The 16,731-nt window shown below is 34.9% G+C and overlaps 1 protein-coding gene across 1 annotated transcript in view; it reads right to left on the bottom strand.

Moving 5' to 3' along the window:
- The window catches only part of CNBD1 (cyclic nucleotide binding domain containing 1), a 472,936-nt gene that overhangs the window by 429,084 nt on the left and 27,121 nt on the right, over positions 1 to 16,731 (bottom strand). The window contains exon 3 of the mRNA XM_047728365.1: positions 4,918 to 5,028. Within this exon, the coding sequence (XP_047584321.1) occupies positions 4,918 to 5,028 (111 nt within the window). The remainder of the gene's footprint in view (positions 1 to 4,917; positions 5,029 to 16,731) is intronic.

A 16,731-nucleotide genomic window follows, 5' to 3' on the forward strand; every position in this document is an offset into this window, starting at 1 on the left:
AAACCACCTCCCAATCACCTCTGTCACCTCTGATACTTATATATATATATTTTTTGTTACCTCTTTGTGCCTGCCAGTGCTACAAAGCCATATCTTCTGAGTGGAGACTTCGTGTGACTTTTACTTAACATATGGTCAGTACTCAGTATATATTACTTAAATGAATAAACAAATGATAAAACATATCGTAAGTTTTCTTCCAGATAATGTAAATTTTTGCTTTTCTATTTAGAGAAAAATAGTTCAACAGAATTATGATAGTTCTGACTTTAAAAAGACACAGGGAGCATCTCATTCAATAGACCTCAGAACTTCAGAGAAAATAGGGGGTTTATAATCATAAAAAGGAGAGTTCCATTTGTTCTAATGTTAAATACACATTTTTCAAATATCCTATGTTTAATTACCCTGAGGCCAGATTCAAGCTAGCATGAAATAAGCACTACTTAGATGTAGCTGAGCACATGAATAATTTTCACAATGCTAGGGAATGAAATGAAGTCCAAATCTCAAAAGAAAACCACAAGCTAAGAAAGTAATTTTATAGAGATTTTTTTTTTTTTGAGTCAGTCTATCAGAATCCATTTGCTCTAGGTTTTCAGTTGCTTCATCTCCAGATATTCATCTTAGTTTTCCAGCATTTTCTGCACTTACAGTTCTAGAGAGAATTTATAATCCATCAAGGTAGTATGTGTACTATACCAAATGGCTGTTTTAAAATGTGTTTGGAAAAAATATATTTATTACGGAGAAGTTCCACATCATTTTAACCCAGATCAAAGGTACAGGTTACTGCTGCTTTTAGATCTAGAAGTAAAATTTTGAGTTTCAGTTCAAGCAGCTGGGATATCCTACTCTCTTTAGAATCTGAAGTCCAAACTGAAGCATCAATTCCTTATACAAAACATGCTTTGACAGCTTTTGTGGTAATTAGTAATTTGCCCAACTGAGCATGGCCAGACTTCTGGGCCCATGAGAAGCATCCCAGGAGACCTCTTCTGGTCAGGACGCCTTTAGCATGTTGAAAAAATACTCTTAGTAAAATCCTGGGGTTGATGGGCACAGTATGGCACACTACTAAAATCCTTTTTCTCTTCCCAGGTCAAATTATTCAGTTGTAAGTTATATAACACAAGCTAAGTTAAAATGGTTTTACTGAATTTTACCATTATCTGGTTATAAACCTGTTATAACCTGTTACTAGTTATAAACCTGAAACTCCTTCTAAACATAGCAAGTTACTCCTTTTTCTTTGTCCTTATTTGATCCTATGTCTAATTAGAATTAAATTTTTTTAAATAATAGATACTGATTGGACTTCATTAAAATGTCAAGTAAAAATGTATCAAAAAATTCTAAAATGCCACACTCTGCATATTAAGTGCAATGTTCAATTTGATGCTACATTTGATGAGACGAACATTATAACCAAAGCCCATACACAACTTTGTAGTTTAACATTAAAACAAGCCCACAGACAAATGAAAAAAAGGTTAAAAATGTGAACTAAATTTTCCCAGTATAAAAGTTGCAACTTAGTCATTTTTTTCATTCTCTAAAAGAAAAAAAAGTATATTGTCTCTAACCTTACTATCCAAAAAGGTAAGTCAAAAGATTTATAAAAGTTAAATAAGAATACAAGCTTCCTTGTAAATACATGAATTCTTACCCTCCTAAAACATTACTTATTTGATAAATATATCTTCAACAAAGATTACCACATTCTGTGATGCTTATTGTTTTCTCAGTTACTATCATTTCCTTAAACTTTTTACTCCAGAAATGAACTGATATGAAGGTATACTGATTAAAGTTTATGTCTTTGGGGGGCACCTGGGTGGCTCAGTGGGTTAAAGTCTCTGCCTTCGGCTCAGGTCATAATCCCAGGGTCCTGGGATCGAGCCCCACATTGGGCTCTCTGCTTAGCGGGGAGCCTGCTTCCTCCTCTCTCTCTCTCTCTCTCTCTCTCTCTCTGCCTGCCTCTCTGCCTACTTGTAATCTCTGTCTGTCAAGTAGATGGATAAAATCTTTAAAAAAAATAATAAAGTCTATGTCTTTTCTAAGAAATAAAAAGTGTTGGCTCATGCACTGTTGATGGGAATAAAAATTGGTACAGCTACTGTGGATAGCAGTATAGAGTTTCCTCAAAAAATTGAAAATAGAAATACAAGTCAATAATTTCACTAATGGACAGTTACCCAAAGAAATGAAAACACTAACTAAAAAAGATATATGCACTCCTGTTTATTGAAGCATTATTTATAACAGACAAGATATAGAAGCAACCCAAAATGTCCATTGATGAATGGATAAAGAAGATGTGGTATATATACAATGGAATATTACTTAGCCATAAGAAAAAGAATGAGATCTTGCCATATGTAACAACATGGATGGCCCCAGAGGGTGTTATGTTAAATGAAATAACTCAGACAGAGAAAGGCAAATACCGTGTAATGATTCTAAAAAATAAAACAAATACATAAACAAATAAAAGCAGAAGGAGACCCATAAATACAAAGAGCAAATTAGTGGTTTCCAGATTGGGAGGGAAGGCAAAATGGGTGAAGGAGAGTGGGGGATACAGGCTTCCAATTATGGAATGACTAAGGGACAGTGATGATAGGCACAGCCTAGAGCATATAGTCAGTGGTACTGTAATACCATTGTATGGTGACGGATGGTAGATACACTTGTGAGCATAGCAAAATGTACAGTTTTGCTGAATCACTGTTTTATACCTGAAACTAATGTAATATTGTTTGTCAAGTATATTTTAATTAGGAAGATTTTTTAAGTCTGTCTTTTTTTGTTTAAAAAATGGTAAGTATTAAACCTGTTGAAGTGAAGAATGCAGTGATTTGTTACTGTATTATATGTATTAACTCATTATTGTCGTTGTTGATTAACTCACTTGAAAACAAGCAGAATTTCTTGACAGTTGGTATAAATCTATATAAAACATCACTGCCTATATCTATAAGTACATGATAATAATAAGAGTTAGTACAATTAAAAAGTTTGTTCCATGCATAACTCTGAAGGAGGATATTATCTTCTCTTCCTGACTTAAAACAGAGCAGTTGATATTCAGAGACTATCCCAAACTCATGCTGCCACAATTGTGCAAAACAGAAACTCAAATCCAAGTCATTTGGGTGAAAACTCAGTGCTTTTTTAAAAGAAATGTTGTCTATTTGATATCCTGTGTCTGTGAATCTACCAAAAATTTACCTTCTCTCTACTTAATTCATAAATAAAATAAATTTTAGATAATCATTATAGTTCTGACCAGTCTTTGATCTCATTTTTGCTCTGTATTCACATTTTTTGCTCAGGTAGAACTGTTTCCCTATATCTCAGCCAGGTCTTCCATTTATTTTCATTAATGTGGCATTGCTCCAAGTGAATTTAATGGTTGTATGAAGCATTTCTTCTACTCTCCTGCTCTTTGATATTTAGCAAATGCCTGCCATCAGGCATTCTCACCAGATGTTCACAACCAGGCATACCATACTTCAAAGTCTTACTATTATATCTGTCACATGACATTTGTGTTCACACGACGTTTATGTTAAATGAATTATAGAGTGTTGAATACAGCAATAATGATAATAGGTAAAAGCTACTGATGAATAGTTTTAATGGCGTAGGTATTTAGTGTCTGCCAAGATTCATGTTTCCTCATCAATTATATTCTGCCGAAAGCTTCTCTGAATCACCCAAGCTCTAGTCCCACCGTCCAGGCATATGTGGGTTTATCACATTACATGAAGGACCAGTGCAAGCTAAGCTTAGAGATTTATAATTTCTTAATATATTTTATGAAATTTTATTTTAATTCAGCTTAAGGTGTTTTTATTGCTACCTTAGAGTAGTTTCTTTCTGGATGAAAAAATAAATGTTTTGTACTATTTAATAGCCACCTACTATACACATTACACATAAAAGCATGATTTTATTTTACTATGAGACATAGATACTGAATAACATCAAATACCTTTATGCACTGATAGATCATACAGTTTCTCCTTGAGCTCATCATATTATAAAGTTATAATAATAGCTTTTCTAATAATGAACCTTCTTTTCACTCATGAGATGAAGCCAATTTAAACATGATGTACAAATCTAACACACTATTATGCTAAATTTTATTGTGTATGTTTGCCTATATACTCATAATAAAAATTGGTATTTCTTGTTTATTACTATAACCACCCCTGTTAAATTTTGATATCAGAGTTATACATACATGGCAAATTCACAAACTATTTTTTTATTTTCAACACTCTAGGAAAATTAAATTGCACAGAAATTACCTTTCCTTGGACATTTGAAAAGAACTTCTAGTGGTATCACTTGGGCTATGGGTTTTTAACTTTTGCTTTTGTTCTTTTTTGCTTCAAAAAATACTTTTGAAGAATGCCTTGCACAATTTCTATTTATACCGTAATAATTTTTTAATTTTTATCTTCTTGAATAAATTCAGTAACACAGTTTTTTAGAAAATTAACCAATGAGATCTAGATTATCAAATTAGCCTCAAGCTATATAAGGTATTCTATCATAATTTATAATTCTCTTAGTTTTTCTGTATCATTTACTGTATTATCTTTCACATTCTTAATAGTATTTTCTTTTATTATGTTTATTATATAGGGCTAGTTGCTTATTCATTTTAATGATAAAACTAAAGGAGCAACATACATTTATTAGTACTAATTATCATACCATATAATTAAAATTCCTTCAAAAGAGCTGTGTGAATTTATTCTTTCCTATCAAACTCCATTTGCTTGGGAGCTCCCTAGCATGGAGTGCTGGAAACAGATCAAATACTTTCATTATTTGAGTTCCATTTGTTCTTTAATGTGTACACACACCAAACTTGCTTCCAAAAGAAGATATCATTACCTTTTTCCCTCCAGTTTGAAAAGTTTAGGCAGTCTGTGTTTTTTCTGCAGGAATATTTTAGGATATTGCTTTATAAACATAGTGTGAGCTGAGAACACACTGCAAGAACTCCTGTTTTAAAAATATAAAGAGAGAAAAATTAAAATTTAGATATCATCAGATAATAGTTTCCAAGGGAAAGATTTTTAACTTCAGACATACAACTATTTACCCTAAAAAGCAAATGAAAAAAATATGAAACCTAAACATTCTATGCTTTAAAATTATCCACTGTAAAAATTGTCCATAGTGTGCCTCAGTAAGAAATGTTTTATGAACATCAGATTTATGGGAATGTCAATGCCAAAAATTTAATTTTAAGTTGAGCCTTCTTAAAATTTTATTTCTATAATTGATGAAAGCCCTTACATAAAATATGCCACATAATTAAATTCCTCCAAAATGATTCAAATAGAGTTCACATATACATTACCAAAAAGTATATTTATCTGAATCTTTGCGATGACTTATGAAAATCTCATGCACTGTATTTTTAGGACCAGAATAATGATGTGTTAGAGCAAAAGATCAGCACTTCCCAATCCAGAAAGTCACTGGAATCATTGGGATGCTTCTTTTAAATACAGATTTCTGATCCTTTTCCTGAGGAAACAAGATCTCCAAAGATGGAAGTCTGTGTGGACTTCTCTATTTTAGATATCCTACTCCACAGTGGACCTGAATGGCTCACTTGGTTAAGTGTCTGCCTTCCTCTCAGGTCATGATCCCAGTGTCCTGGGATCAAGCCCAGCATCATCTGTCTTCCTGCTCAGTGGGGAGTCTGCTTCTAACTCTTCCTCTGCCTGCCACTCCCTCTGCTTATGCTCTCTCTTTACCTCTCTTTCTGTCAAATAAATAAATAAATAAATTTCCTTCTCCAGGTGATTGTTAATTGTAGCCAGGTTTGCAATCCATGGCAAATACTAAAAATGCCAATAGCAAGATCCAGTGGATATAGTAAATTATCACTCAGTGTCATGTAATGACTTATATTTCTGGAAAATGTGCTTCATTCCATTTTTAATTGACAACCACCATGAAAAGTTGGTCAATTGTTTTTAAATGTTAAGCATTCATCTTAACAGCTTTTTTCAATAATTATCAAAAATGATCATACTTAATATGCCAATGAGTTAAGCAAGCTAGATGAAATGGATGCATTCCTGGAAACCTATAAACTTCTAAAACTGAATCAGGAAGAAACTGACCACCTGAATAGACCAATATCTAGTAACAAGATTGAAGCGGTGATCAAAAACCTCCCAAGAAACAAGAGCCCAGGACCTGATGGATTCCCTAGAGAATTCTATCAAACATACAAAGAAGAAATAGTACCTATTCTCCTGAAGCTATTTCAAAAAAGAGAAACAGAAGGAAAACTTCCAGACTCTTTTTATGAAGCCAGCATTACCCTGATCCCCAAACCAGGCAAAGACTCCACCAAAAAGGAGAATTTCAGACCAATATCCCTGATGAATATGGATGCCAAGATTCTCAACAAGAACCTAGCTAATAGGATCCAATAGTACATTAAAAAGATTATCCACATGACCAGGTGGGATTTATCCATGGGACACAAAGGTGGTTTAACATTTGCAAATCAATCAATGTGACAGAACAAATCAATAAGAGAAGAGAGAAGAACCACATGGTGTCTCAATTGATGCAGAAAAAGCTTTTGACAAGATACAGCACGTGTTCCTGATTAAAACCCTTCAAAGTATAGGGATAGAGGGAACATTCCTCAACTTCATAAAATTTATGAAAAACCCACAGCAAATATCATCCTCAATGGGGAAAAGCTGACAGCCTTCCCTTTGATATCAGGAACATGACAAGGATGCCCACTCTCGCCACTGTTGTTCAACACAGTAATAGAAGTCCTAGCAACAGCAATCAGACAACAAAAAGAAATAAAAGGTATTCATATTGGCAAAGAAGTCAAACTCTCAGTCTTGGCAGAGGACATGATACTTTATATGGAAAACCCAAAATCCACCCCCAAACCACTAGAACTCAAACAGCAATTCAGTAATGTGGCAGGATACAAAATCAATGTACAGAAATCAGTTGCTTTCTTATACACTAACAATGAAAATATAGAAAGGGAAATTAAAGAATCGATTCCATTTACTATAGCACCAATAACCATAAGACACCTGGGAATAAACCTAACCAAAGAGCAAAGGATCTGTAATCAAGGAACTACAGAACACTCATGAAGGAAATTGAAGAAGACACAAAAAGATGGAAGAGCATTCTATGCTCACGGATCAGAAAATAAACATTGTTAAAATGTCTATACTGCCTAGAGCAATCTATACTTTCAATGCCATACTGATCAAAATCCCACGGGTATTCTTCAAAGAGCTGGAACAGACTATCCTAAAATTTGTATGGAACCAGAAGGTTCCCGAATTGCTAAGGAAATGTTGAAAAAGAAGAACAAAACTGGGAGCATCATGTTGCCTGATTTCAAGCTTTACTACAAAGCAGTGATCACCAAGACAGCATGGTACTGGCACAAAAACAGACACATAGACCAGTATAACAGAGCAGAGAGCCCAGATATGGACCCTCAACTTTATGGTCAAATAATCTTTGACAAAGCTGGAAAAAATATACAGTGGAAAAAAGACAGTCTCTTCAATAAATGGTGCTGGGGAAATGGGACAGCAATATGTAGAAGAATGAAACTCAACCATTCTCTTACACCATACACAAAGATAAACATGAAATGGATAAAAGACCTCAATGTGAGGCCAGAATCTATCGAAATCAGAGAGGAGAATATAGGCAGCAACTTCTTTGACATCGGCCACAGCAACTTGTTTCAAGATATGTCTCCAAAGGCAAAGGAAACAAAAGCGAAAATGAACTTTTGGGACTTCATCGAGACCAAAAGTTTCTGCACAGCAAAGGAAACAGTCAACAAAACAAAAAGGCAACCCAAAGAATGGGAAAAGACATTCACAAATGACACTACAGACAAAGGGCTGATATCCAAGATCTATAAAGAACCCCTCACACTCAACACACACAAAACAGATAATCATGTCAAAAAATGGGCAGAAGACATGAACAGACACTTATCCAAAGAAGACATACAAATGGCTAACAGGCACATGAAAAAATGTTCAGCATCATTAGCCATCAGAGAGATTCAAATCAAAACCACATTGAGATACCACCTTACACCAGTTAGAATGGCCAAAATTAATAAGACAGTAAATAACAATTGTTGGAGAGGAGGTGGAGAAAGGGAACCCTCTTACACTGTTGGTGAGAATGCAAGTTGATGCAGCCGCTTTGGAAAACAGTACGGAGATTCCTCAAGAAATTAAAAATAGAGCTTCCCTATGACCCTGCAATTGCACTACTGGGTATCTACCCCAAAGATACAGATGTAGTGAAAAGAAGGGCCATCTGTACCCCAATGTTCATAGCAGCAATGGCCACAGTCGCCAAACTGTGGAAAGAACCAAGATACCCTTCAACAGACAAGTGGATAAAGAAGATATGGTCCATATATACAATGGAGTATTATGCCTTCATCAGAAAGGATGAATACCCATCTTTTATATCAACATGGACAGAACTAGAAGAGATTATAAGTCAAGCAGAGGAGTCAATTATCATATGGTTTCATTTACTTGTGGAGCATAAGGAATAACACGGAAGACATTGGGAGATGGAGAGAAGAAGTAAGTTGGGGGAGACAAACCATGAGAGACTGTGGACTCTGTGGAACAAACAGGGTTTTGGAGGGGAGGTGGGTGGAGGGATGGGTGAGCCTGGTGTTGGGTATTCTGGAGGGTACGTATTGCATGGAGCACTGAGTGTGGTGCATAAACAATGAATTTTGGAACACTAAAAAGAAATAAAATAAAATAAAATGGGGAAAAAATGATAATACTTAAAAATGAACACTGACAAACAACTTAGTCAATATTTGCCACATGGCAATGAATATAAAAATCCTCAAGAAGGATTTCTTGTTTCACTGTCAATGTAAATAATAACAACACATTATAAAATATTTATAATAGCTTATTTTCTCCTGGCCAAGAGTTTCCTAAAACATAATATTAATTCTTTACATAAAACAAATACTCCATACTTTAAGAATGTTATGTAAGTTAATTGATTCACATAATGCAATGTGAATTTGCTTTAATATGATATTAGGCATTTTCATGCCTAATCTCACACTACAGAGATACACAGAACAAGAATCTACTCTTTAAAAAAAAAAAGTTTTATCTATTTATTTAAGAGAGAGAGGGACAAGATAGCAAGAGAGAGCAGGAGCAGCGAGGAGGGAGAAGCAGGCTTCGGTTGAACAGGGAGCCTGATGTGGGGCTTGATATCAGGGCCCTGGGATCATGATCAAGCCAAAGGCAGATGCTTAATGACTGAGCCACCCAGGCACCCCTAGAATCCACTCTTTTTTAAATCTAGTCACTGATATCATTAGAAGCTTTTCCAAGATCTTTTTTTTTCTCCCCATTTGGAACTAGCATTTTACAATCATCTATTTTACACATCTACTTATGTCAAGTACTTGTTATATGCCAAACATTGGACTAAGATCTTTACATGATTTCTGTCTCATTATATATTTATATAACCTGACAAGGTTGCTATTCTTTACTGCCCATTTTACACATAAAGAAACTGCAAACTTGATTCATATAACTAGGAAGTAGAGGACACAGGATACAAAGGAAAACTAAATTGACTTGAAAATCCATTCTCAGGGTGCCTCCTGGTTTTGGTTCAGGTCATGATCACCAGATCCTGCGATGGAGCCCTAGGTCGGACTCCATGCTCAGCAGGGAGTCTGCTTGAGGATTCTCTCTCTCCCTTTTTCTTTGCCCCTCCCCTCATGTGCCGTCTCTCACATTCTTTCTCTAAAATAGACAGGTAGGTAGGTAGGTAGATAAAACAATCTTTAAAAAAAAATTGTCTTAACCTTTTGGATATACTGCACTCCCAAAATAATAAAACATGTTAGTTCTTACTAAGTGTCAGCCATTATTCTACACAGTTTACATGGTTCAGATAATTTATCTTTATACAACTATATTACCTGATATTCCTATCATCCCCATTTTGTAGAGAAAGAAATTGAGAGCCAAGAAATACATAGTCTGACCTCTTTCCTTTGTCTACATGGAGTCTATTCTACAAGACTTGGAAACTTACCCCAATCTGTGATCTGGATATATCATCTTTGGAGTAGCTGAGAAGTTTACACCAAAATGCTAAGACCTTCACTGTTGTCAATTTCTATATGTATGACTGAGTTGCTTGCTTCACTAATCCTGAGAATTTTCAAGATTTGGTGGCTGGTGTACATGGACCAGTGTTTCTGATCTGTCTCCAAAGTAGTATCATCAAGAAGCAAAAGATGTGGAAGGTTAAAGTGGAAGAATCAAATGTTAGAACTAGGAATGATACAATTTTCAGAATGAGGTCCTAAGTGCCCTATGATGCTATGATGTATATTCTACATCACAAAAAGTAATTTGACAGCATATTCCTATTTCTGTGTCTCTTTTGAAATAAAAACATATAGTTCTCTGCATTCAGTAGGTATGCATTATTGTCTAAAACTATGTGACATCTAAAAATAATTGCCTCTAAATATGGATAGGAGAAGTAGATTAAGAGAAATGATGTAAATATAATTAGACAGCCAGGGACACAGAAAGATTAAGAATTATGGCAAGGATGACTATGGATCCAAATAGCTATTTGACACTTGAATACTGTCCACAAAATAACTTTCATAATTTCCTAGGCTATGAGTAAACACTGTCTATTGACAAAATTCATTACTTTATTGATGCTCATCTGCAAGGAAACTCACACACAAAGAAAGAGCTTCAATTTCCTCAAGCAGATGAAGGGGAGATACATCCAAAACCTATAGATTTACTCACAAGAGCTCTAGAACACTTTCAGGATGCTCTATAGCCAAAGGTCACAAAATTAAATGCTTACAATAGCCAAGCACGTATTAAAAGGTGGGGACTGTGCTGAACTGGAAAGAATGCCCATAAACCCACAACCCTCCTTTCTCTCTGCTGTTGGTGTTTTCTCATTTTTATCCCATATTAAGAAAAGTCCAAAGTGGTCAGACTCTGCAGGCTTTTGTTTTGTTTTTGTTTCGTTTAGTTTGCTTTTACAGAAGCCAGACGTCTGAAGTTTCATGTGAAATTTTGATTTTTAAATATTAGTAACTGCTGTAGATTGAATTTGTCCCCCCAAAATTCATATGTTGAAGCTCCAATCCCTAATGCAATTGTATTTGGAGATGAAGCTCTTAGAATATAAAGTTAAATGAGATCATGAGGGTAGGGACCTAATCCGATAGGACTGGTAGTCTTCTAAGAAGAGGAAGAGAAAGACCTCTCTCTCCACATGCACACACGAAGGCCACACGAAGGCCAAGCGAAGACACAACTAGAAGGCAGCTGTCTGCAAACTAGGAAGAGCATTCTCACCAGAAACTGAATCAACTGGCACCTTGAGCTTGGATTTCTTGCTTCCAGAACTGTGAGAAATAAATTTCTGGTGTTTAAGACAATCTATGGTTTTATGTTATGGCAGCCTAAGCAGACTAAGACAGTGACTTACTTTTTTAAAAAGTTTTAAATTACTGTGTGACTCAATCAAAATAATCTTCTGGCTGTATACCAATTACACTATCTCAGGCCAAAGAAGGAGCCCCAGTTAATGGCCTTGATGGTGTTCCCTAACTACATGACACGTAGTTACTTCTTGTGTTCTCTACTAGGTTGTGCCTATGATAAGAAATAAAAGAACCTTAGTCTTGGGCTCAAAATGATCTGAATTTATACATTAATTTTTCTACCTTATATAAACTTAAGCAGGTCATTTATCCTTCATATGCCTCAGTTCCTTATATATCAATTAATAGATACATGTCTAAATAATAACAATTCTACTTTTAATATACAATGATTTTATATCAATCTCAAAATCTTCTCTATGTTGCAACAAACCATGTCTTTTTCTTCCTGGGCACAGAGCTAAAAACTATATTTCCCAACCTTTCTTGCACTTAGATGTAGTCTCATGGCTGAGTTCTAGACAATGGAACATGGAAGAGAGTGTGAGAGTAATGAGCACCATTCCAGACCAGGCCCATCAAAATCTGCTCCCAACCTCACCAAAAAATCTTCCTACCTAAGATTCTCCATGTCTTTTTCCCTTCCAACTTGAAGCAAATGAGTAGGGTAGATGTGAAAACCACACACAAAGATGGGAGAACAAAATCTGAGGGTTTTGAAGGGGCAGGGGGTGGGAGGTTGGGGGAACCAGGTGGTGGGTATTGGAGACGGCACAGATTGCATGGAGCACTGGGTGTGGTGCAAAAACAATGAATACTGTTACACTGAAAATAAATTTAAAAAAAATTTTTTTTAAATAGGAACAGCCTACCAATCAAAAATAACCCTATAAGCCTTGATCTGAGAAACAAAGAAACTTCTATTATGTTAAACCACTGAGATTTAGGGTTTGTCTATAACTGCTAGATACCCTAAAACAACTTATATTTTCTGCATATATCTTCTGCATCCTGTTTAGTTCTGCTTACAAATTTGGGAACATAATACACTTTTAATAAAATACTTATTGATGAATTATATTTATGTGATTTCCCTAAGGCAATTTACATTTTTTCATTTTAAAAATTAATTAAAACAAGTCATAAAAGTTGAATCTATTCAACCTCTATAGATTTTTTCCTCCTGAATTTTTCTTTTAAATATTATATCACCTAGGGCGCCTGGGTGGCTCAGTGGGTTAAGCCGCTGCCTTCGGCTCAGGTCATGATCTCGGAGTCCTGGGATCGAGTCCCGCATCGGGCTCTCTGCTCAGCAGGGAGCCTGCTTCCTCCTGTCTCTCTGCCTGCCTCTCTGCCTACTTGTGTTCTCTCTCTCTCTGTCAAATAAATAAATAAAATCTTTAAAAAAAAATAAATAAATAAATAAATAAATAAATAAATATTATATCACCTATACATTTATTTGATGAAAACCAAAAAATATATAAATGTTATTCTTCTGCATTAGAAGAAGGTGCAGGTGTAATTTAATACAAATTAAGTTCACTTTATATATATATACAGAGAGAGAGATAATATATTATACATTATATAAAATGGGTTTATGTTTTCTTTTATTTATTATATATTACATTGTATATAATGGATCTCATTATTTTATTACACTAGTAATTTAAAGAAAAAAATGTTCTGTAATAAGGCCAATGTATTTAACATACCCTAGCTACTAAATGGAAAGATCAATCAATCAGCAATCTTCAGATAATGCCACTATAAAGTGTCAATCCATTCAGTTTCCTCTGACTTACCTCTGAAATTTTTTGAAATGTTATTATCTAGTTATGAGTACATTTGATCATCTTCCTTATCTACGGATACAGCTCACTACCAATGACTTCATGGCTTCAAAATTATTTGATTATTTTTTCAAAGGAGCTCTACTCCTATGCCACTACAGTTGATTAGTAGATACATTAATCATAAAGATTAATCCCTACATTTTTTATTTTCATAAAGTTTCTGGAAAAAAATTAAAAGATATGTTTTGACAAAGCCAACTGTAAAGATATGACTTGAAGACCGAATCTAAACCTTTTATAGGGATATTGACCTGTCATAAAATTTTACTTCCCCTATTTTCAGAACAAATACTCAATTAGCATATAAACTGAAGTTGTGCTTTGTCTCATAAACAATTCCAACTTCTCATTTATTTATCTTTAGAAAAGGAATATCTACCTTTCGGATTGTTGTACTAGTTAGAAGTAATAAAAGCAAAGCTCTGACCCACCATTCACAATATATTAGGCATGTAAAAATAATAACTATTACTACAAACCCAGGTACAGAATATATGCATAGAGTAACAAATTCTTCATTTTATTAAAAATGTAGAGATATAGGGGCGGCTCAGTGGCTCAGTTAGTTGAGCATCTGACTGTTGGTTTCAGCTCAGTTTATGACCTCAGGGTCCTGAGATCCAGCCCCACATCAGGCTCCATGCTCAGTATAGAGTCTGCTTGAGATTCTCTCCCCCTTTCCTTCTGCCCCTGCTGCTTGTGCTTTCTCTCTTTAAAACAGATAAGTATTTTTTTTAAGTGTAGAGATATAAACTCTACTTCTTTATTTAAAGGACCTACACAATGAGTATAAGGGAAATATTCATTGTTGTAACAGAACTATTAAAAAGAAAATATCTGGGGGTGCCTGGGTGGCTCAGTGGGTTGGGGCCTCTGCCTTTGACTCAGGTCATGATCCCAGGGTCCTGGGATCCGGCCCCACATCGGGCTCTCTGCTCGTAAGGGAGCCTGCTTCCCACCTCTCTCTCTGCCTGCCTCTCTGCCTACTTGTGATCTCTGTCTGTCAAATAAATAAATAAAATCTTAAAAAAAAAAAAAAAAGAAAGAAAGAAAGAAAAAGAAAATATCTGGCACCCATTGTCCTGTAGTGTAGAACATCGCACCTTAGAAAAAAGATCTTCAGTTTCTAAATCGTGGCAGTCCCAATTCTCTAAAGAACTCTGTTGTTGCACATATCATGCAAAAGAACTTTCTGGATTACATTGTTGATCTGACAAGGAGTAAGTGATGTCTCTGAGGAGCACCACATTGCAACAAAAAGGAAACGAAAGTGAGTGGATACCTGAGATGCGAGCAAGAAGTAGATAGGAGGGGTAGGATTTTGAGGAGGGCACTGGGAGGAAAATGCAACTTGACCCAAGGAAAAAGGAGGGGAGCCCAGCCTGAGGACCTTGATTTAGAGAGAGATTCTTGAAGGAGAATGAAATAATGTCAGCTTCTTCATAATACCCTGGTTCTAGGAAGAGAAAGTTATAAATTCTCCCTGGGGGAAAGTATCCACAATTTAGGTCACATATTATTACATGCTAAGAATAAGCAAGTCTTTCGCAGAAAGATTATCTGCAAAGACAAGTTACCATGAGTGGAGCATGAGACTTATACTCCTAAAGACTATAAATCCTGGTATGTTAGATATAGGGTATAGAATGGTATAAGATATTTGTAGAAATAAAAGATAGAATAACAGTGATGATCAATAAGAAAAGACTATCAGGAATGACCAGACAAATTTGAAAAAAGAACTTGGTGGAACTTCTCAAAATGAAAATTATAATTATTAAAATTAAAAACACAATGAAAAGGATAGAGATCAAATTAGAGAGAGTTGAATAAGAAATTAAATTTGAAGATATATCTGTAGAAATTCACAAACACTTCAGAGAAATAATATTGGCAAAAAAGAGTAGACAAAAAGGTCAATGAAACAGAACAGTAAGCCCAGAAATAGATCCACATGTATACAATCACATGATCAAATCAAAAGAGCAAAGGCAGCTCAATACAGAAAGGATATTTTTTTCTGAAAATGGTATTATAACAACTGGACATCTCTCTAGGAAAAAAAAAAAAATGCATGGGTACACAAACTTTACACCCTGCACAAAATTATCTCTAAATAGATCACAGACCTAAATGTAAAAGCCATAATTTTATAACTTGCAGAAAAAAAAAAATTGGAAAATAATCTAAGTGACCTTCGATGTGGTGATGACTTCTTAGATTAAACACCAAAAACATCATTCATGAAAGGAAAAATTAATAAGTTAAACTTTATTAGCATTTAAAATTTCTGCTTGCAAGACACTACTGTGAGAATGAAAAGATAATACACATACTGGGAAAAAATATTTGCAAAACACCTATTTGATAAAGGACTGATATCCAAAATATAAAAATAACTTTTAAAACTCAACAATAAGAAAACAAACAACCTAATTAAAAAATGAGTAAAAGATATGAACAAACAACTCACAAAGAAGAAATACAGATGGAAAATTAACATATAAAAAGATGCTCCACGTTATATATCATCAGGGACATGCAAATTAAAATAACAAGATATCAGGAGTGTGTGGGTTCCTCAGGTAAGTGTCTGACTCCTGATTTCAGCTCAGGTCAAGATCTCAGGGTCCTAAGATTGAGCCCCATGTAGAGCTCTGCATTGAGCATAGAGACTCCTTAAGATTCTTTTCCTCTCCTTCTGTGCCTACCCCCACTTGTGTGTGTCTCTCTCTCTAAAAAACAAAAAACAAAACAAAACAAAAAAACACAAGATACCACAACACACCTGTTAGAATGGCTAAAATTCAGAACACTGACAACACAAATTTCTGTCAAGGAATGGAGCAATAGAAACTCTCATTCACTGCTGGTGGAAAGGCGGTGGTAGAAACACTTTGGAGGCCAGTCTGGTGGTTTCTTACAAAACTAAACATACTCTTACCACACAATACAGCAATTGCACTCTTTGGTATTTCCCAAGTTGGTAACTTAACATTCACACAAAAACCTGTACATGAATATTTATAGCAGGTTTATTCATAATTGCTAAAACTTGGAAGCAACTATTCTTCAATTGAATAGATAAACTGAAGCACATCCATACAATGAATATTATTCAGTGACAAAAGGAAATGAGCTATCATGTCATGAAAAAAGATGAAGGAATCTTAAATGTACCATTGCTAAGAGAAAGAAATCAATTTGAAGTAGCTAAAAACTGTATTTTTCCAAGTATGTAACATTTTGGAAAGAGTAAAACTATAGAAATAATAAGATTGGTGGTTACCAGGGATTAAGGAAGGAGGGAAGAGT

Source organism: Lutra lutra, chromosome 4, assembly GCF_902655055.1.
Source record: "Lutra lutra chromosome 4, mLutLut1.2, whole genome shotgun sequence".
NCBI classification, from domain to species: domain Eukaryota; kingdom Metazoa; phylum Chordata; class Mammalia; order Carnivora; family Mustelidae; genus Lutra; species Lutra lutra.